The 24,006-nt window shown below is 36.0% G+C and overlaps 1 protein-coding gene across 3 annotated transcripts in view; it reads left to right on the top strand.

The window, feature by feature from the left end:
- The window catches only part of rgs17 (regulator of G protein signaling 17), a 28,168-nt gene extending 4,221 nt beyond the window's left edge, over positions 1-23,947 (top strand). For 2 of the 3 annotated variants that reach the window (XM_058795000.1, XM_058795001.1), the window contains exons 3-6: positions 6,530-6,660; positions 15,890-15,964; positions 16,288-16,519; positions 18,865-21,639. In XM_058795000.1, coding sequence (XP_058650983.1) covers positions 6,530-6,660; positions 15,890-15,964; positions 16,288-16,519; positions 18,865-19,050 — 624 coding nt within the window. In that variant the 3' untranslated portion in view covers positions 19,051-21,639. Of the gene's footprint in view, positions 1-165; positions 370-6,529; positions 6,661-15,889; positions 15,965-16,287; positions 16,520-18,864 lie in introns of those variants that run through there. The other variant, XM_058795002.1, reaches the window with a different exon arrangement.
- The last annotated feature ends 59 nt before the right edge of the window (positions 23,948-24,006 follow it).

Raw genomic sequence — 24,006 nt, 5'->3', positions numbered from 1 at the left:
CTCCCCAAAATAAAAATCCTGTCGTCATTTACAGTGGCATGCAAAAGTTTGGGAACCCCCAAACTTTTTGAAAAGTTTGTTTCACCCCTGGCTCTTAATGCATCGTGTTTCCTTCTGGAGCATCAGTGAGTGTTTGAACCTTTTTTTAGTAGTTGCGTTTGAGTCACTCAATTGTCCTCCGTGTGAAAAGATGGATCTCAAAATAGTCACTGGAAAAGGTTCAAATATGCAAAAGATGCTGGAAAACTGAAGATTCCGCAGGACATGGAGGATTTTTCTGAAGACCAGTTCTCAGTTTAACTGAGTAGAACAAACAAGGGACTCTTGAACAACCATCACAAAACAAAAAAACAGTCGTGGATCATCCAGGTAACCACACACAGTATGAAGAACCAGGGGTTTCCAAACTTTTGAATGGGGTTATTTTAATAATGTCTGCTATTTTATTTTTATTTTATTTTATTTTTTGTCTTGTGGACTAAATGTAAACATCTTTTACGTAAAATATCTTACTCAGGACAGTACTAAATACAAAATAACATGCATTTTGTTAAAATTATTCAAGTGGTGCAAGGGGTTCCCAAACTTCCGCATGCCACTGTACTCACCATCATGTTGTTACAAACCTATATGACTGACTTTCTTCTGTTGAACACAAAAGAAGATATTTTGAAGAATGTTTATAACCAAACAGGTTTTGTGACCATTTACTTGTATTGCATGGATAAAACCACTGAAAAATTTCTCCTAATATCATTTTTTATGATGAAGAAAGAAAAGACATGTTTGAAATAAATTATCAGGATTTTATATCAAAATTAAATTAGACAGATTTTTTTTTTGGTTGAACTATCTCTTTAAATCAATGGAGACACCTACAAATACAATGACCATGAACAGTTTTGACAGAATATTTGCAAGAAATTCACTAAAAATATCTAAAAACAGAACAAGACAGCAAAGGGGGCATAGTTTTTGGCTGTTAATCTCAAAATAGCCAAATATTGTCTCATACATTTGTCTGCTAGTTTTTAGCGCCCTGACACTTTTTGTTTTTCGCACAATATGTTATAAAATGATACATAACTTGCTGTGAAATCAGACTGAGTCTGCTGTATAATTGTTTTTTCCTCAATACAACTTGTTTTACATATTGTGCAGAGCTGTTGGTCAATGCTCTAGATGTGAACAAAGGAACTCCTCAGTGTGTTTTGCATCAGGATGCGTGTTTTCCATTGCCTGGCACTGAATAACTGATGATAATTATGTTTTGCATATTTGGTTTATGAAGCTCCATTAGGGTAAACTCTCAAAGAGTGTTCACGTTACATTCCAGACAAACTGAGCTTTCATCACCAGGTAGCAGGGCTGTTTATCACAAAATTTTTTTTTTTTTTTTAAGTGTAAGGATGAATTTAGAGGTAAGGACTTTGTTTAACTAAATATTCAGAGTATTCATATTTTGGCATATGTGATATCAGTAATATTGATGGTATGTAATGAGACCAGGAAAACGATACACTGCTGTTACTTTAGTACAAGCACTATACTAATACTAAATAACAAACAATGTTTACTTTCATATGCAGTGTGCTTTATATATTTATTTTAGAGAGCAAATTTTGTGTAGCATATTTAATGCTGTTTTCTTACATAAAAATTGGCTGTTGTGAGCTTTGTGTCCTTTATCACAGCAATGCATTTCAATCAGCAGTGAATCTTTAAATTATGCACCACACGTTGCGACAAAAAGTCAGCCAACCAAATGCCCTGTGGCTATGTGGTTATGGGATATTTACCAATACCATACTGGGAAATGATAATTTGATATCATCCCAGTCCTCCAGCTTGTCCATTTAGTGCCTAGACTGTTTGTCCCTAAATATTTGGATCAGATGTCTAGGTGATGTGATATGGTGTTTGTGCTGCCAAACCCTGCCAAAAGATCAGTTTCCAAAAAGCTTTGTGCTAAAATGAACAAATTTATTGAAGGCATAGTGTGAGGCATCATGTTTACCAGGGTTTCCCAAAGTGTATTGTCACATTATTTATTTGCAGTTCACGCAAACGACTTGTAGAGCTTAAAGTGATTAATTGAATAGAGTAATGAGGCAAGTCTAATTCCAGTCCCATAAAGGCCACAAAACACCTGAAGTGGTGCAGGGGTTAAATGTATAGTTAGCTGTGAAACGAAACATCTGTCATTATTTACCTTTATAGCTTTTGAAACCATTTTGACAGTCTGTTCTTCAGACAAATGTATCAAATGTCTGCAGAAGACTTGGTATATAGCGCATGTAGTGTTTATTAATACTTTAAATTATCTTTTATTTTTATCTTTTTTTTTTTTACTTTTTTTTTTTTACTTTTTTTTTTTAGTTTAAAAAATGTTTTAGATTTGTATTATTTATCATCATCATCATCATTATTATTATTATTATATTTAGCTTTATATTTCGAACCAAACATTTGCTGGAAGCCTTTGACTTTCATACTATTTATTTATTTATTTTATTTTTTCTCCATACAATGGAAGTCAGTGGCTTTCAGCAACTGTTTGGTTACCAGATTCTTCAAGATATATTTTGTGTTCAACAGAAGAAAGAAATTCATACAGGTTTGGTACATCTTGAGAGTGACAGTAAATTACTGATTCTGAACGCGTAACGTTATACTTTAAAGGCTTGCGCACTCAACTGTTTGCGAAATGGAGCTTTGTGCTCATGTATCCTACCTCTCTCATTCAGCACAAATCCAAATATTCCATAAAATTTCCATATTTGCGATGTAAGGTATCTGAATGCTAAACTATTATTTATGTAAATGATAGGCTTTGTACTTCAGTCGCGTTCCAACGGTGACACAGAGGCGCACGCGCTGATGTTTGGCTCACTGTATTTTATTTTAATAAAGTACCAACTGCGCTGTCAAGTTAGCAATGCTGGAACAGTATGGCGTCAAATCTATGCCATTAATAACCGAGTGCACCACTTATGCTAGCGCGCACGGTAAATCACTTCCGCGAGAGGAAAACAGATCTACACGCGAGGAAACGGGAGCCCGCGAGCTAATTTCAAACAGTCGCGTGCACGTCACTTGTCCTCTGCACACAATACAAGCCCTCGCGCGCACGTGATCATCCCCCACATCCTCGTGCTCGATCTTCTCTCACATGCTCGCACGAACACTTCTATTTTTGTCAGTCGTGGGGCGGGGCTTGCTGTTTTAATTGTTATCGCTAACGCCATTGGTTACTTCCCCTTTTCCGGAAGTCAGCTGTGATTGGACGCCTGTGAAAAGGCGATCCATAATTCACATGTGACCTGAGACATGGCTTCATCAACAGACTAGATGCATGTAAGTTGTCATTTATTTTTTAATTTTTTTTATAAATATAAGTAGGGTAAAGTGCAGAACCCTCTTACAATGAAATAATATATTACCATCAACCCCTAAAATTTGACATAGTAATACAAAATATATTAAAAAGTTTATACAGCAACTCTTGCTTATTTATATGAACAAATAATTTATTCATCCAAAGGTCCTTTGAACCAATTTGGGATTTACAGTCATGTACATTTACAAGTTACATTTATGCATTTAGCAGACGCTTTAAAAGCGACTTACAGTGCATTCAGGTTATACATTATTATTATTATTTTATCAGTATTGTGTGTTCTCTAGGAATTGAACCCATGACCTTTTGCGCTACTAACACAATGCTCTACCACTGAGCCACAGGAACACTTATTATTACTTACAATTACCGTATTGTCCCGAATATAAGACGACCCTGATTATAAGACGACCCCCCTTTTTCCAGATGTACCTGTTGGAAAAAGGCTTTTTGAAAACCAAATCTTGTTTATTTTTATTTTTTTCTCTCTCTGTAAAACACATTTATTCTTAAATTATTTTCATATTGCATATTTTTCCAATTCTAATTTTTGTTTTGAAAGTATGGTAAATACTGGTAAAATGTATCAACAATGACATTGGAAAATGTTGATATACCATTGAAATAACAGGTAGCCCATCTGAATTATATAACAATTAGGCTATCCAACTCATACATGGTAGCCTACCAAAATGTTATTATCAGTAGACGTGAAATCTTATTGTAGTCTTCAAATCTGGGTACTGTCTTATGTTTTAAAATCACTTACAGAGGAAGTTTGTTCCCATCAGGCTAACATGACAGTCACGATCTTGCTGCTGTAAGCTTTTCTTTTTCATTTGTTTTCATTCGCGATCTTTACAACACACATTACATTACATATTTCATGGCACACTCGTTTTATGTGTTTTTGGCACCACCTATTGTTGTGGGTGTATTATTGACATGTCAAAGTCTAGACCCTGAATATAAGACGAACGCGTTTTTTCAGATGTATTTCCAAGGAAAAAACTTCGGGTCAATACGGTATTTAATGGACACTTCTCACATTTTTGAGGTTGTATATAAATATGGTTGGGTAAGCATATAATGGTGAACTACAACTAATTCAGCATATAGCAACAAGTTGACTATTAGTTTTATTTTATTTTCATTTTGCAAAGTTAATATAGCCCAAGCTTTATGTTGTATGAAAATTTCAAATAACCTTTTTGGTAGATTTACCATGCTAATAACCGTGGAAATGTGTCATTAAAATCTATAAAAAAGGGTTTATGGTCCTGTTTTATCTTTGTAACATCACAAGATTGTAATCACTAGTAAACGGAAGAATTTATGTTAATTTATGTTAATAAACTTTTATTCTAATGATGTATTCTACTGACAATGCATGCAATTCATTTTCATTAAAACAGCCATGTTATATTTATAAAAAAAATAAAAAAATAAATGACAACTTGCATCTGGTCTGTTGATGAAGCCATGTCTCAGGTCACATGTGAATTATGGATCGCCTTTTCACAGGCGTCCAATCACAACTTCCGGAAAAGGGGAAGTATCCAATGGCGTTAGAGATAACAATTAAAACAGCAAGCCCCGCCCCACGACTGACAAAAATAGAAGTGTTCGCGTGAGCAGGTGAGAGAAGATCGAGTGCAAGGATGTGGGGGATGATCACGCGCGTGCGAGGGCTTGTATTGCGCGCAGAGGAGTGTTTGAAATTAGCTCGCGGGCTCCCGTTTCCCCGAACCGAGGTACGTACCGAACCGTGACATCTGTGTACCGTGCCACCCCTAATAAATATATATATATATATATATATATATATATATATATATATATATATATATATATATATATAATTTGTTTTAATCAGTGATCAGAATCACATGACAATTGTTAATAGTTTTAATATATATATCACATATGTCAAAATGACATATGACAAAATTATCTTTTGAATTACTTTACTCATGTGTATGCAAGTAAGGTGCTTCCATAGTACCGAGACCATATGGTCACTATTAATAAAACTGTCAAACAGAATAATCACCCATGTGTTTCAAAGACATGTTAATGGTATGGTGATGGATCACGAGTGGAGCATAGCTCACAGTAACAACATTTGCTTATTTTCTCTCCTCGTAGAGTGCTTCTTGGAAACACATGCAATGCAATTAAAATGTTTGTGGTTAAGATCTATGCTCTGATGTTGTTTTTAACAAGCCAGTGATATTGGGAACCAAACATGGAAGAATTTATTGAAAACCATTTTATTTCACGTCTGCTCTCTGGTTGCCTGAGTATAGGTAAAAATGTTGATTTGCACAGAGATTTATCCATATTTGGTGCCAAGCTTCCAATGTAAAGACATTATGAAATCTAAAATGAGAATTTGGTGGCCCTCAGTCTATGTACTAGGAAGCTCCTAAATGTTGATCAAAACATTTTTTTTTTTTTTTTTTACACAGTAAAACGAACCTAAATATCGATGACTCATTTAGTCTCAAAAACATTTTTTCCTTGACATTGTACCTTATCTATTTATCTAATTAGTTTTCCCTAGAATAACCTTTTAGGAATGATTCATATGGTTTTATTTAATTAATTTTAAGAAACCGTAAGCGACAGCCATTGCATTTTTACAAACCTAAAAGGGAAAACTGTTGCATTTGCTCATGTGTTAGAACATGTGAGATCCCACACTACTACTGCCTGTGTGTGTTCAGGGCTGGGGGAGTGAACGCTTCAGCCACACCAGCATCTCTCTCTCTCTCACCCTCCTACAGCTCAAACTAATTTCGCATCTTGCCAGAGGAATGAATGTGTAGTCTGAAGAGTTACTTTCTGTCTGCCTCTCAGTCTCTACAGACACGCTCTCATGTGCATTCTTGTAGATTTCAGCTGAATAAGCATCCGACAATAGAGTAGGAAACAGTCCAACAAGCTCAGTTACTGAGCATCCTTATGATCGTTTGCATTGTAAAAGCTACCATAAATCTTTCCCTGGAATCTGCAAATAATTAATCATCTCTTTCGGCCTTACTTATGTAGTTAACAAGACTCTTCAGCTAACACAGTTCCTAAGCCCCCACTGCTTTGTTTCTAATCAGATGTGTCTGTCCACAGCCTCAGAGTGTGAGTGGAGTTGAAATGAGGAAAAGGCAGCAGGGACGCATTGAAGGACCCCCACAGGCGCCTGGTCACCCGAGGCCCAACACCTGCTGTCTGTGTTGGTGTGGATGCTGCAAATGCCTCTGGTACACCCCATCCTTCATTATGTTCTGCTGTAAAGATGTACTTGCATGGTAGCTATTTGCTTAACAATGAGTTTTACATTGAGCAGCGCACAGTCCTTTTAAGTATTTTATCTCTATTTTAATATCTTTTTGAATGTAATTTATTTATGTGATTGCCAGGGTTAATTTCCTTGATGAAAAATATTTGTCATAATGTTCGTCAATCACATTTTTTTCACAGACGAAACCAAGACGATAATGAAATAAAAACTCTTTTTGAATGACAAAAACAATGACGAAATTCTATTGAAATTTTCGTCAATGATTAAAAAGGAGACGAAAATATTAGGGAGGGACGATTGGATAGAGATCCACTCAGAACTAATCTCCTGCGTGGAAGGGAGGGTTGATGCGCACATTTCAACTGTAAAGATATGATCATACACTTGCTGCAAAGCTCATAAAACATTAAAAAATGTCAGCATCTGGGAGTAAGAGAAGAGTAGACCTATACATAAATTTGAAAACTGTGACGACGCGAAAGAGTGCTTAATTTTGTCCGCACACAAAGACTTTGACTAAAATTTAAATCAAAATTTGCTGTCAAAATTAACACTGGTGACTATTACTCCAGATTTCAGTGTCACATGAATGATCCTTCAGAAATCATTCTAATATGCTGATTTGGTCCTCAAGAAACATTTCTTATTATTATCAGTGTGGAAAACATTTGTGCTGCTTGATATTTTTTGTGGAAATGGTGATACACCCCCCCCCCGGAATTCTTTTACATTTATTCGAAAATCTTTTGTAAAATCAAATGTCTTGCTGTCACTTTTGATCAGTTGAATGCATCCTTGCATAGTAAATGTATTAATTTCTTTTTTTTTAATTATTTGTTATAATTTATAAATTACAACCCGAATTCCGGAAATGTTGGGATGTTTTTAAAATTTTAATAAAATGAAAACTAAAAGAATTTCAAATCACATGAGCAATTATTTTATTCACAATAGAACATAGAGCATAACAAATGTTTAAACTGAGAAATTTTACAATTTTATGCACAAAATGAGCTTCAAATTTGATGCCTGCTACAGGTCTCAAAATAGTTGGGACGGGGGCATGTTTACCATGGTGTAGCATCTCCTCTGGACGTCTGGGCATCGAGGTTATGAGTTCCTGGAGTTTTGGTGTTGGAATTTAGTCCCACTCTTGCCTGATATAGGTTTCCAGCTGCTGAAGAGTTTGCGGTCTTCTTTGACGTATTTTTTGTTTAATGATGCGCCAAATGTTCTCTACAGGTGAAAGATCTGGACTGCAGGCAGTCCAATTCAGAACCCAGACTCTTCTACTACGAAGCCATGCTGTTGTAATAGATGTAGTATGTGGTTTTGCATGGTCCTGCTGAAATACAAGTCGTCTGGAGGGGAACATATGTTGCTCTAAAATCTTTATATACCTTTCAGCATTCATAATGCCTTCCAACACATGCAAGCAGCCCATACCGTATGCACTTATGCACCCCCATACCATCAGAGATGCTGGCTTTTGAACTGAATGCTGATAACACGCTGGAAGATCTCCCTCCTCTTTTGCCCGGAGGACACGGCATCCGTGATTTCCAGCAAGAATGTCAAATTTATACTCGTCTGACCATAGAACACTTTTCCACTTTGAAACAGTCCATTTTAAATGAGCCTTGGCCCACAGGACACGACGGCGCTTCTGGACCATGTTCACATATGGCTTCCTTTTTGCATAATAGAGCTTTAGTTGGCATCTGCAGATGGCACGGCAGATTGTGTTTACCGACAGTGGTTTCTGGAAGTATTCCTGGGCCCATTTAGTAATGTCAATGACTGAATGAGAATCATACCGATGAGTGATGCAGTGTCATCTGAGGGCCCGAAGACCACGGGCATCCAACAAAGGTCTTCAGCCTTGTCCCTTACGCATGATAATGTTATGCACTGTAGATGATGAGATTTGCAAAGCCTTTGCAATTTGACGTTGAAGAACATTGTTTTTAAAGTATTCCACAATCTTTTTATGCACTCTTTCACAGATTGGAGAGCCTCTGCCCATCTTTACTTCTGAGAGACTCTGCCTCTCTAAGACATCGGCTGTATCCGAAATCGCCCCCTACACAGGGGACAGCCATTTTAAGTGGTGATCGAAACCATAGTGGACGTTCTCGAGTGCACTCATTCAATCCCACAATGCACCGCAAAAACGAGTGTACAACTGATGTACACTCAACGGCTAGAGATAACCCATAATGCACTGTGAGAGTCGCGGGCCGAATGAATTCCCGCGTCTCACCAGAAGATGGCGCCCGCAGCTGAATCATCCATTCATTTATTTTAGAAGCACTCGTCCACAGCGTGATACAACACAGGTACAAATTAATTGTAAATTGACTATTAGGGTTTATACATAATTTCCATAAGAGTTCAAGATAAATCCTTCAATCTTACTACTGGAACTGCCTGTTTCAAATGATTATTAAACAGCAAGCAAATATGCAAAAGCGGCAGTCCTTCCGGTGCACTGAGTGTCCGAATTCACTCACTCGTTTTCATTCACTCCTTCAAGTGAACTGTATGAGTGGACTAATGTAGGGAATAGTGAATGAGGGTGTAGGGGGCGATTTCGGATACAGCCATCCCTTTTATAGCTAATCATGTTACAGACCTGATGTCAATTAACTTAATTAGTTGCTAGATGTTCTCCCAGCTGAATCTTTTCAAAATTTCTTGCTTTTTCAGCCCTTTGTTGCCCCCGTGCCAACTTTTTTGAGACCTGTATCAAATTTGAAATGAGCTCATTTAGTGGATAAAAGTGTAAAATTTCTCAGTTTAAACATTTGTTATGTGATTTGAAAGTCTTTAAGTTTTCATTTTATCAAATTTTAAAAACGTCCCAACATTTCTGGAATTCGGGTTGTATTTAATTATATTAAAAAAAAAAATTTTTTTTTAATCTTACTGATCCCAAACTTTTGAACCGTAGTGTATTTGCATAATTTTTTGGGGCTCACTTTTACTTTGAGCAGGTGTTGCCATTTTCATTCCATGCTTTTAGTCTTTTGTAGCACGAGTTTTAATTAACAAAACCTAGTTTTATCATTGGATTTTATGAATTCTGTGGTTTTTCATAGTATTATTTGGTTAGTCTAACCTTAAAAAAATTCCATCCTGTTTGGTGAAATTACAGAAATTTGTAAAAAAAAAAAAAAAAAAAAAATTATAAAAATTTCACCGGGAGTTTAATTGACAGGCAATCTGACCAATCAGAATGTGGATATTATGTGCCGCCATTGCTATCTGCCATCTTGTCTGACAGCTATGGCCGGTCCCCATATAAATCCATGTTAGAACGAGGTAAAACAGTTTGACTGAATCGAAACTTTTTGAATATAACTAAATATAAAAATGTGTGCAGTGCTGTTGTTGGCTGCCACAGTAATGGCAATAAGCTAAGGAATTCCTTTAAAGTACTTGTTTAGCGTACCAGAAAATCTGTCATGTCCGGCGCTGTATGCATGGCTTGCAGCGCTTAAGTTAAAATACTGAGTGAAAAATAATAAAATGTTAAAATGTGCACTCCTATCATTCTGTGAACAAAATCCTGTGAACTTCGCCGCAATCAGAAGCTGTTTATGCATGTGTGATCATCTTTTTTCAATGCAGCTAACCTTGCATTGCTTCATCTCATCTTCCCACTCATTAAACTATAACAAGTCCTTTACTGCAAAAAGACGGTCATTGTGTCACTGTAAAGTGATGAAACTATGGCGCCATGTGCTTTTTTTAAACCATTTTCATGGGTTTCACATTATATTATCGGCTTGGAAAATATGTAAACGTGCCTTAAACTTGAAAAATGGTGTGTTCCGCGGTTGAAATAAAATGCGTTCTGATGTTTATTTCATGCTTTAAGTACATATGAAAAGATGATCGGTTCACGTGTTTGAACTGAGGCGATACAGTGATCTGACACATTAAAGAGCCACAAAACGGTATTAATTTCTTTCAAAAAATGACAATTTGAAAGCTGAGAGTTCCTGAGACCTTATTTCATACCAGAAGTAACCTGCTGTGTCTTGTCTGTTGGCGCGTTGTCAGTTTCCTCTTTGCTCCGCGATGTATGTTGAGAACGTGTGTACTGTGAGCGACATTGTTTGTCGGACATAACAACAGTAATTAAGGGTGGGTGGGTCTTTGCGAACGGTCAATTATCAGTGTCACTAATAGAGACAGAGCGACACGCGTAATAATCTGAAAACCACGCCCACCGGGGGGAAAACAATCCAACCCCCTCCATTGACTTTATATAGCGGGAAGCTACCTCTTTGTCATTTCTGACTTATAACAAAAAACAGAACAATGTCTAAAAGCTGCTGTGTGACCAGGTGTACTGTAAACAAGCTAACAAACCCAGAACTACGTTTTTATATGCTTTCGACCCCAAAAAAACGAGCGTTTAAGGACACAAAAGTAGAGTGTAACGTGTCATATTACTCTGAGAACTATGCCCACTGGAGGGAAACACAAACGGCGACAGGAGACATTCATTATTTTGGTAACACTTTACAATAAGGTGTCATTTGTTAACATTAGTTAATGTATTAACTAACATGAACAAACAATGAACTATGCATTTATTTATTAATACTATTTACTATTTATTAATCTTTGTTAATGTTAATGAAAATACAGTTGTTCATTGCTCATTCATGTTAGTTCACAGTGCATTAACTAAGATTAATAAATGCTGTAGAAATATTTTGTTTATTCTTAGTTTGTGTTTATTTATGTTGTTAACTAATGTTAACTAATGTAACCTTATTGTAAAGTGTTACCATTATTTTTAACCATGTCAAAGGATTATTTCACCACCCTATGTGAACCTGAGAGGAGGAGATATATTGAGAAACTAAATTTTATTGGTCTATGTCAGTACCCCTTTTCCTTACCTTACTTTTGTTTGAGAAATGATCCAACTGAATGGTGCAACGTGAAATACACTGACATCTACAAATATTTGTGTCCTTAAACGCTTGTTTTTTGGGTCAACAGCTTATAAAAACTTAGTTCTGTGTTTTTTAGCTTGTTTGCTGTACACCTTGTCACACAGCAGCTTTTAGCCATTGTTCTATTTTTTTGTTACAAGTCAGACATGACAAGGAGTATGGCGTCAAATCTATGCAAGTTGTCATTTATTTTTTTATTTTTTTTATAAATATAACATGGCTGTTTTAATGAAAATGAATTGCATGCATTGTCAGTAGAATACATCATTAGAATAAAAGTTTATTAACATAAATTAACATAAATTCTTCCGTTTACTAGTGATTTATAATTTTGTGATGTTACAAAGATAAAACAGGACCATAAACTCTTTTTTTATATATTTTAATGAGACATTTCCACGGTTATTAGCATGGTAAATCTACCAAAAAGGTTATATTTGAAATTTTCATACAACATAAAGCTTGGGCTATATTAACTTTGCAAAATGAAAATAAAATAAAACTAATAGTCAACTTGTTGCTATATGCTGAATTAGTTGTAGTTTACCACTATATGCTTACCCAACCATATTTATATACAACCTCAAAAATGTGAGAAGTGTCCATTAAATAATTGTAAATAATAATAAGTGTTCCTGTGGCTCAGTGGTAGATACTGTTAGTAGCGCAAAAGGTCATGGGTTCAATTCCCAGGGAACACACAATACTGATAAAATAATAATAATAATAATGTATAACCTGAATGCACTGTAAGTCGCTTTTAAAGCATCTGCTAAATGCATAAATGTAAATTGTAAATGTACATGACTGTAAATCCCAAATTGGTTCAAAGGACCTTTTGGGTGAATAAATTATTTGTTCATATAAATAAGCAAGAGTTGCTGTATAAACTTTTTAATATATTTTGTATTACTATGTCAAATTTTATGGGTTGATGGTAATATATTCTTTCATTTATAAGAGGGTTCTGCACTTTACCCTACTTATATTTATAAAAAAATTTTAAAAAATAAATGACAACTTACATGCATCTAGTCTGTTGATGAAGCCATGTCTCAGGTTACATGTGAATTATGGATCGCCTTTTCACAGGCGTCAAATCACAGCTGACTTCTGGAAAAGGGGAAGTAACCAATGGCGTTAGAGATAACAATTAAAACAGCAAGCCCCGCCCCACAACTGACAAAAATAGAAGTGTTCGCGCAAGCAGGTGAGAGAAGATCGAGCGCGAGGATGTGGGGGATGATCACGCGCGCACGAGGGCTTGTATTGCGCGCAGAGGACAAGTGACACGCGCGACTGTTTGAAATTAGCTCGCGGGCTCCGATTTCCTCGCGTGTAGATCTGTTTTCCTCTCGCGGAAGTGATTTACCGCAGGTGCCAGCATAAGTGGTGCGCTCGGTTATTAATGGCATAGATTTGACGCCATACAAGGAGGCCGCTTCCCGCAATACAAAGTCAATGGAGAGCGTTGGATTGTTTTCCCCCCTGGTCTGGGCGTGGCCTAAATGCGTTCTGTCTCTATAGAGTGGTGGAATTATGATTTCACTTTGTAGGCAAAAACCCGGAAGCGAGTTAGCATTTTAGCACTCCCGGTTCCATCGTCCCAGAGTCAATGGGTTTTTTGATTGGGAGTCTGATTAAATTCCCTAAAATAAGGTCCGTAGTTCACACAAGCTCAAGATACTTTAACGTTTTATTCTACGACATAAAACACACCAGTTACACCCCACTCATGATTTTTTTAAAAACTGTTACGTTTCTTAAAAAAGACGGTTGCTAAATGGGACTACAGCTGCTGTCAGAGACATTAAACGTCATCACGCCAAACAGTTTATCAATTTACAGTATTTTCCAATTGTAGTATAATTTATAGTACAATTAATTGTAGAATAACCAATTAATACATTCCCGCATTTTATATTGCTGTTCGACAATGGTTTTTTGCTTTTCCCCCGAAATGCAACACAAGTCTTCGGGATGGAAGATGCTTGTTTTATCGCTTTCCTACTGATAAGGAGACTTTGGGTTCGTACCATAAGGTAAACTCATATTATTATTCCATGTAAACACCACATTTACTGGCTTAGTCACGGTGAAAGTGAAACTTTAACGATGCATAGTGCTTAAAGCCACGTTACAATTAAATGTTTACGGCCACATGAAGCTGTTAGAAAGCATATAGAGTGAGGATTTTCTAGAAGCAAGGATAAAATAACATTGTGAACCCACCCTAACAAAATGATAGCTGAAATGTGGTACTTTGTTCACTAAAATAAGTTTAATCTTACCATATCCAAAAACTCGCTCACTCTGCTGTTATTTCATAGATTAAATGCACTAGAGTTTTATTAAATAGTACGTGGAGACACGTTTTTAATTAAAACATTCATATTAATCAAGGACTTTTAATGCACCTTATTTCGAAATGTACAGAAATACATGCTTTCATATGTCCTTTAGTTATGATTATTTCATTTATGTACTATAATGTCTCATTTCAGTTTGGCTCTAGTTTTGTATTTATTCCAGTTTATATGAAAAGGTTCATGTAGCGTGGATATAAAATTTTCACTTTTCACTGAACGTGTTAAAAATATGTTTGAAAAAGTTGTCGGGAGCGCGGTGGTGGTGACATTGAAGGCGAGCGACCGTGGTCGTGTAGTTCGTTTATAGCCTAAGTTTAGCTTTTCAGTTCTGGCGCTCTTATTTAGGCTTTAAAATTAATAAAAGTGATATTATTTTGTGAAGATTATCTTGATGGACAAAATGGGTAAGTTTCATGAACTATGGTTGAACACAGAGCCTATGTTTTGCGATAATCCAAAAGCCTATGGGAAAATCCTATTGGCTTTTTGTCGAGGGAACCAGTGTGATGCTAACAGCCGATCCGCCTACAAAGTGACGTCATAGTTTCTCCACTCTATACTAATGGGAAGAAAATAACCTCCCTTTTATTCACAGCTGGCCCATTATTTTAATTGAAGTTTTTCTTAATTTTTTATTTGATATTATTTTATTATTTTATTTAATTGTATCTATACAAACATACACCTCATTCTTTTTTTTCTTTTTTTTTTAATTATTAGAAACTAATTCTGGCTGTTGTTACTCTTTAAATAAAACGCAAGAATAAATGTTCCTTAAAGAGTTAAATTAGCTTGTGAAAAGATGGGGGGAAAAAAGCAGTTGGAGTTTGAGGCTGGGCCATTGAACAAAGAAAGATTGGAAAGGCCATAGCACAGCTTGCAGGGGGACTATAAATAACATGAATGAATACAAATATTGCATGAAATAAAGAAAACATTGAGGCAGTACAAACCCTACTCTGTAACCTCGGGTTTCCACAGCCATCCCCCCTCTACACACTGCCATTATCTGCTCAGCAAATGGCTATTTCTGTCCCACATCACATGCAAAACAGCTGTGTAGTACATGTTATATATTTAGAGTCTTGTCAGCTTGTCGAACCCCATGGCTAACAAACCCAATTATACTTGCTCTACAGAGACTTGGATTGAGAAACACAGTGGATGTTCACCTGTAATTTGTAGCTTAGTTTTAATAAAAGCTCTTAGTACTTAGATTATGGTTAGACTTGTGCTGTAAGTCTGTTTTTTTCCAAACTGGGGGCCAGAAGTGAGTGAGAGAAACATTTGAGAGAGAAAGAAAAGTAAGAAACAGTAAGAAGAACATGGGGTTTGTTGACTATTATTATTACATTTCAAATTGTGCAGTAAATTACAGTATAAATTGCCCTGGGTTTGTAATTTTTATTATATATTTTAAACAAGGGGGAAAATTTGGTGTAGAAACTATGTTCACTCAAAAATTGCTAGTGGATTTCACAAATAATTACAAAGAAATGGCAACATGTTGAATTAAATGTGAAATTTTGACGTAGAAAGACTGAAATTGAATTTCCTTATATTTACAACTTTGAAAATTTATTTTTTACAGTGTATTTGGACCATTAAAAAAGTTTAAAAACCACCGGTAAAGGTGTTTTACATATTACATCATCTATTATTTCAAAATGAAATATTGTTTTTTGTATATGACCCTTCAAACACCTGAGTGGTTATGTACTGTAATAGCAGCTGTTAGTCTCTAGTTTCACCATAACCGTATAACCTTGCATGATAATCAACTCAACATGTTTCAAATGCCACAGAGACTTTGCTGTGTCTAACACTTCTCTTCTCACCCTAGGAATGAAGACAGAAGGGAACGTTCAGAGAGGCAAACATGTACAAAGATGGATAGCATAGAAGCAACAGAGGAACAGTGAGTTGTTAGGAACATCTATTATTGTTCAGGGACAAGCTGTTTAATGCTTTTTTTATTAAAGCTTGTGTTCATACCTCTCCGACGTCCCGTTAAAAGGAACAACATTTTCCTTAAAATGGAACTGCAATCTTGTTAACCCTCTTACAATGAGTGAAATCATCTAAAAATCTCACACAGTTTCTTTAAAGTCCTTTTCAGGGCTATTTCATTTCAAATCAAGTGCCTTTTAATACCATGTACTGTAGTTTATTTACTGACTGCTGAAGTAAAGTTACTTTATATGGGTAGTTCCTGCTTTTTTCATTGTGTCCCATTTGAAGGCATCCCACACTGGACGAGGTGATTGCCTGGTCACGGAGCTTTGAGATGATGATGCGCTCTCCAGAGGGGAGGGGTGTTTTTCGGGAGTTCTTGCGGTCTGAGTACAGCGAAGAAAACCTGATGTTCTGGATCGCCTGTGAGGAACTGAAGAAAGAAACCAACCCATCAGCTATCGATGAAAAAGCCAGGATCATTTATGAAGACTACGTCTCCATTCTTTCGCCAAAAGAGGTTAGGGGTGAATACAAATAAACGATGCTGTCTGTGACTGCAATACATGTAAAATAAAATATGACAACATAAATATTCAGATATTTATATTAAATTCAACAAAACAAAATATATGATTTGAAAGATATGAAAAGGTATGTGATTTTGTTTATGGGTGTTTTTTTTTTTCTTCTCCTATATACAGCTTGAAATTATCACGTCTGTTTTGCTGAGCTCACCAATTTTTTTCTTGGAGTAACAGTGCTATTCTTTTTATTTTTGTACAAAAGAATATTTGCTGTACAGTATTTCACACAAAACTTAATTCAATTCAGTTCAATTCAAGTTTATTTGTATAGCGCTTTTGACGATACAAGTTTCTACATTATATTTAGTAGTAGTTTTATCAGTGGTGACTATGTCAAGTTGATGTACATATGGCAGAAATGTACGGTAAAAATCAGTTAATGACGTAATAAAACAGACTAGATCCCTGCATTTCAGCCCGGGACCGATGGGCCCCGACTTTTTTTATGCCTCTAGAGCCGGGCTTCGGGCCAATTTTCACATCATAGTACAGACGCGGGCCGGGCCTCGGGTTTGTTTTAGGCTTCTCCTTAATTTTATATTTTAGAAATCCATGAATTAGTGATGGGAAAAAAAAAAACACGAGGCCGTGCTGCCGCAACTATTTAGTGTCCCACAACAGCAGAGTTCTGTGTTCAAATGCATGCAATAGGCTAAAGCTTACCGCAAGGCCCCAGCAAAAGTACTTACCATAAATGTGTCTGGGGGAAATAGTAAGGAGATATTTGAATTATTTACTAATAAACTAGTGTTTTCTGAGTCCGTTTCGCAAGGATGAAGTTGCCAATCCTGACTTGCCATCTCCTCATTAGACGCGCCTTTAGAGAGAATCTTTATGGATTATGATTAATGAAAGAGTTTTTTATTTTCTATTTGTTTTATTTCGTTAAGTAGTTATTTAAAGCTTTCTATAGATATATTTATCATGTCTGTGAGGCATGTATTCGCTGAGTTTTTGGTTCATTTTTGTGAAGCGCTCCTGTTCAAGACGAGACGGCAGAAAGCGTATCATGTTTGTTTTCTTTGTTTTATAAAAGCACAACGTTCTGTTGATATTGTGAGTGCACACAAATAAAAGTAGACCCTTTACAGTTCCAAATTATGTGTTACTTACCTTTTATGAGCAAAATTGACGGCGTATCGACTGAAAAAAAAAATGCAAGTGATCGCACTGGCGTCTCCATGTCCTACAGAGCGGGCTTTAGCTTCCACTCTCTGCACAAACTATTGGATACAGCGCACATTTATCTAGCTTTAACGTTTTAAACATTGTTATATGCTTGAACTGTTTTATATCTATAGATTTTATTTTTAGGCAAGTCGTGATGATTTGAGAAGGCTAAATTGATCAAACAAACGATCAGTTCACAGGTCTGCCGCTGGCCGTTTGGTCATTACTTTAAAAAACAAAAACTTATAACGAACAAAAAATGCTCCATAGTTTTTCTAAATTAACTTAATAAAAAAGCGAAACGAAATATAATTAACTTTGCCATTACATACAAAACTGAACTATTTTAAAAGCTGAAACAGTAATAAGCCGTTTTTGGGGGAAGGGCAAAAAAAAAGACAGGCAAGGTAATTCTGACAAGCTGTCGGACAAGGGCTGGGCTAGGGCCTGAGTGTCTCGGGCCAGGGCCGGTCTAGGGCCTAAATTTGAGGCCCGTGCAGAGCTCTAAAACAGACGATGAACACTATTAACAGCAATGATTACAAGTTGCAATCAAACTTATAGCAAAATTTGGTAGTTCTGTATGTTGTTTCAGGGTTGGCAGATTATGATTGTTCATTTATATATATAAAAAACCCAAACCACATTGGGTTGTGATTTCTATTCATGGGTATATAAGGGTGTGCTTTTTATATGTACAACATGAGTCTGATGAAAAGCATGTATCTTGAAACATCACATCTGAGCTTTTTGAATGTTTTTCTTAAAACAAAAACAAAACAAAAAAAATAGTCTGAATTATGCAAATATAAATATTTTTATATACAATATTTCACAAAAAGCTAAAAAGTGCAATTTATACACAAAACTATGAATGTTCAGTTAGGCTTTTTTAACCATATTTAAATATATTTTATATATATATATTAAACAGTATTTTTTTGTTGTTGTCATATTTAAACAATGGACCTAGTCTCTAAATGAAAGAATATTAATGAATCACAATACACAATATAATATGGTAAAATTTTTCACACACAACGTTTGAATATTAGCAATGTTTTATAAGGTAAAGTTGTTGATCTGTACATTTGTTGTCGGCCGGCAGGTCAGCTTGGATTCACGGGTGAGGGAAGGCATCAACCAAAGCCTGGCAGAACCCAGCGGTACAATGTATGAGGAGGCCCAGCTTCAGATCTACACCCTCATGCACAGAGACTCCTTCCCCCGATTTCTCAGCTCATCTGTTTACAGGGATCTCCTTAACAGCAAGAGGGCCTGCTTAGACACCTAGGTTTCAGCAAGAACATTTGTGACAAAAAAGCCCCAGGGTTCCACTTTCAAAAGGTGTGATGTTTCTTATTTCAAGAGTGAGTAGTTAAGCAATTCTGAGCATCCACTAGTGACCCTGAAGTTCAGTTCTGTTTAAGTGCCAATATGAGCTGCTCAGGCAACTGTGACACAGAAAAAACGTGTAGGAAATCTGACCAATCCATACTTCCTGCTCTCAACTTGCCTGTTTTTTTCATTCACCCGGTTTGTCTCTTTTGACTCCTCAAATCTCCTCTCTCTTCCTGTTTACCTCACCTGTTCTCTTTCTCTCTCTGTGTTCTTTCTACCTGATCCTTTCCATCTTTTATGCCTCGCATATCTGAGGACAGCTGAATAATGTTGTTATTATTATTATTTTTTAAAGAAAATCAAAAAACAACAGATAAGCGGTAGATGTTAAACTAGAAAACCTTTGCATGATACAAGGTTATGGAATTTACTCCAGTTTGACATTTAAGCCCCGGACTACAATGTTTTTTTTTTTGTTTTTTTAATGCTGTCATGGGGAGAGAACACTGTAAAGCTCTCGTAAGCGAAGGGAAAATTAGCTGTGCCAATTGTTTTGTAAAAGAGAAGCTGGGAAGCGTAACCGCCGTCTTGCCGTCCAAACTCTTTCTTTGCGTGTCGACAGTTCTTTAACTGGGAAACATAAGGGCTAGCTAGTGTTGTGATTGGGCAGCTAAATGAATCATGAACATTTCTTTCTCTCTGCAAAAATCACAATGCCTCGACACTGAGTAAGGGCACAAAAGCTGCTGATGCTGGTGACGACACAGTTTATTGTGTGAGTCCTCCTAGCCCCTCCCAGTCCGTTACTAAAAGAGAGAAGCACAGGTACTGTATGTCATGGGCTGTAAGCTTCGCTGGATTGACCGAGAATTGCTTGAAAATCACTCACCAACATTCTGGAGGTTCTTAAAAGAGCTTCGAATTGTCTTACACATTAAAGAAATGTATTTTATTAAACAAAAGTGTAGTGAACACTATGCCTTGTTTTTGAGAGTTACACTAGGTCTATTTAAAATAACTGTGATCACCGAGACCTGCTCGATGAGGTGGTGCGACGGAGTCGGATCCATCAGGGAAACTTTTCTCTGCCGCCGAGTCCAAATGTTCGTTTTTGCAACTCGAAACGAGGAGCGGTCATTTTCACAGCTCGGAAAACCGCAGGTTATCGAAAAAAAAAATAAAACAAGCAAGTCAGTCTTTTTTATAATACTTTTTTCCAGCATGCGTTTCTTCTGTTGTGTCATGTACACATTGCAATACTCAACCCAGATATGATGTGAACCTCTGCGGGAAGCATCACGTTGAAGATGATACTTATAAAAGATGATTTCCTTTCGAGGTTTAGACGTGTGTCCCTTGTTGGATTCAAACTTGAATGTTGCTGTTCAATTTTCTAGACATTTATGTGCTATTGCAATCGCAGCAGCCAGTGCATGAGAACACGATATTTAAAACACTGGTGTGTTAAACCACTCTCTCACCTTTTAGCGGAGAAATTCAAGAGTGAATTGCATTTAAACCTACGTTTTTTGGTCACCATACCCAACCTCAAAGTGTCACTTTCCCTGAACTCTTGTGCCAATGAATGAACGTTTGTTAAGTAAATCATGATCAAGTGTGTTGTTGTTGGGTTTTCTTACTGGTGCTCTGAGAGTTAAGTGCCATTCACTCTGCAGGTTTACCACATTAAAATATAGACCTTTGTCACTTTACCGAGTGCATAGATATCCTTCTTTGAAGTATTCGTGTGTGTGAGCATCAGCCAATGTGAGTAGGTCCTTTACTTATGTTGTTTTACAAACCGAATAGGTGTTACCTAGTAGTTTACTTACTGAAGCAGCAGACCACCATTTCTAAAACAAAATGATTGAATTTTCTTGTTTGTTTTAAAAGAAAAAATCATGTCATTAAAGAAATGAGCAATAAATCAAAATTGTCTTGCTCTAAAAAAAAAAAAAAGACCCTGCATGACATGTGGACATTTACTGTACCAAACTATCTTTGAGGGGGGAAATTAACATACATTTACTGTAAGTTTTATGATAAATGTCAATGAAAATTAACGTGACTGTATGACTATTTCAATCCGTACATTTCAGTAATCCAGGAAGTCCAACATCATGGAGGTCATTGAAACTACTGGAGTGAATATATAATTTTTTTTCAAAGCAGATATGGATAGATTTAAAAAATAAATAAAAATACAATCACAATAGAAGATAATCATGTTCATTTAAATGATGGAAAATTTGAAACATACCTCTGAAGATCTTATTGACAAAAAATGTCGTGCAGTATTATGCTACTATATTTGGCTGCAGACGGAATCATTTAATAAAAACTATCATAAAGTTTCACAGACGAAGGTATTATTCAGATTTGACATTTGCACCCATTATTAATTGGATTGCAGAATATACAGGAACATGCAATGTCACATTTGGTCCCGTTTCCAGTGTACCATCATTTTAAGAGCTGTTATCTGTTTCATGTCAATGCCTCAACTTTATTTTTGCTGCTAATGTTTTATCCGATTTAGAGAGTTTAGGAGTTTTTCACTTGACGGCTGTCACAGTGATGGCTAACAGCTGTTGATAATGATTTTATCAGCTTGGTATGACTTGGAAAAATAACCTTTCTTGCCAAAAGGCTCCTTTTCTAAGCAAATGAAGTGGAGCCTGTGCTATGCGATTATAAAAGCGTCTCGTTTTCATTGGTTTTCCACTACCTCTCGTTATGCTTAGTTATTTTTTTCTCATCTAGTTATTAATGTTAAATGTTTATTTTGATCTACTTGAAGCCTAATACTGTAAATGAGATGGGTTTACAAAGAAGAGTAGCATTTTCTTTTGTTTGTTTGTTTGTTTGTTTTGTTGAATTCTTTTCAGCGTAATTATGATATATACTCACGAAGAATTCAGGAAACGTACTATTTAAGGGCTAATCCCATATTGCCTATGCAAATATCTTAATTGTCATATTGGAATAATTAGTGACTGAGGAATGTTTTCCTGAAATTGGGTGGAACACTGGTTTACATTTGCCCTTTTCTGATATTCCTTAGTCTCTTTGGTCACATAATATGTCATATATAAAATCCGTCTTGATGAAAAAGCTACTCAATTAAGATTGAAATAAATCTGTGTTGTCTACTGTGGGTTGACAGTTCACTATTGATGTAAAGTGCATGCTTAAGTTTATTTGTTCAAGTGATGGAAAACTCTGGCCTCTGGAGCCGCACTGGGCAGGAGAGAAGTAATTGAATTATTTGTGGATGAAGCGAGTGTCTATTCTTGTTTTTAAGGGTGCTTCAGTCTTTTTTGCAAAGGTTGAAGGGCTACTTTGGGCACTTTAAACACGCTTTTCACGAATAAGAATATCTACCTCTTGGTTCTGTTCTCTCCATATGCTTAATATAGAAGACTGAGCCTTGGAAAAACAACGTAGCTTGCACACATTTCGATTGTTTTGACTTGGTTTAGAGCCACAGGTGAACTGCCAGGCACTTTTTGGGGACTGAATTTTAGCTCAACCTCACTGATTAAACTTCTCATCCTTTAGTTATGTTGCTTTTCTTCCTGTTTAAACGAAAGATTGACAGTTTGTGCCCAAACACTAAAGAAAACACTCATTTATTCCAGTATCTGTTATAGCATGTGCTTGCGTTTTGTGATGTATGGATTGTTGTAATTACAGAAAAGAAGTGTTAACAGCAGCACTCAGTAGTAACAGTGTGATACACCTTTCACAATTCTTCATTGTAAGCACATAAAATATGCTCTTTACATTCATAAGACATCAATGCCATTGATTTGAAGGGTTATGTAGGGTAACCTGAATTTTAATGACCCTCAATATATTGGAATATTGCAAGGAGGAAGGCTTCATGTATATCCGCTTTTCTTTCATTAAATCATTTTCACTATCACATGGAATTGGAAAGAGATCAGGTAAAATTTTTCATTCAAATTTGTTGCCTGACTTTAAAATCATTATTCATAATTCATTTATTGTTGTGTTTCTAAAGCCTCATGGTGGATTCTGAATAGTTGTGTGTTTATATCAGTACACAGTTACATTCCAATTGTTTTCATGATTAAACAGTCTGACTACGACTAACTTCACAGAGTAAATGCTGAATTATTTAATTTCAACATTTTATTGCTAAAACACTGTGTACCACAAACTTTACATATTGTAATTGGAATTAATAATCAAAATTATTAGAAGGGATATAGAGCTCTGTGTACATTTATGCTTTGACAAAAATGGAGAATTATCAACTGCTATAATTTCATGGCATCCTTCAGACTCTGTCTCACAGTTTATCACAGTCACCCTGAAGTGCCTTGAATGTTTAGGCCATGATCTATGATTTATAGTTAATATCCCAAGGGAAGATGTTTGTCTTTTTAAAACCTGTGCTCTTCTCTAGGATTAAATGCATGATGCACGCTGTAAGCAAAAGACATTTGCACATGCAGAAAGATGTTAAAGCCAAGATCTTTGGAAATAAGTGTGAACTGATAGTATTTTAGCATTTTAGCCGTTCAGCTTCTGTCATTGTCCGCTGCTCAAAAAACAAACATTCATTATTATTATAATTTTTTTTTTTTTAACTATCATCATCTTGAAGTTGTGCTTATTATATAAGTGTTTGGTGCTTATTATCTGTCACATAATGAAATATCAAACCTGTCATCCCATTGTCACAATTTTTTTTTTTTACAGAATACAGACTTGCCCTGTTTTGTTTTTCCTCGGACCAGACACAGATCAGGCCTTTACTGAAGGCGTTCTTTAGAGCTGTGCTATGATATGAGTCCTAATAAATCACCTATTTTAATATAAACTATTTTAAAATAATCTAGTATTTAATCATTATTCTGTTGTTTTTAATACGAGGGGA

Source organism: Onychostoma macrolepis, chromosome 13, assembly GCF_012432095.1.
Source record: "Onychostoma macrolepis isolate SWU-2019 chromosome 13, ASM1243209v1, whole genome shotgun sequence".
NCBI classification, from domain to species: domain Eukaryota; kingdom Metazoa; phylum Chordata; class Actinopteri; order Cypriniformes; family Cyprinidae; genus Onychostoma; species Onychostoma macrolepis.
The sequence above is the reverse complement of the archived record's forward strand: the minus strand, read 5'-3'. Positions and strand labels throughout refer to the sequence as shown.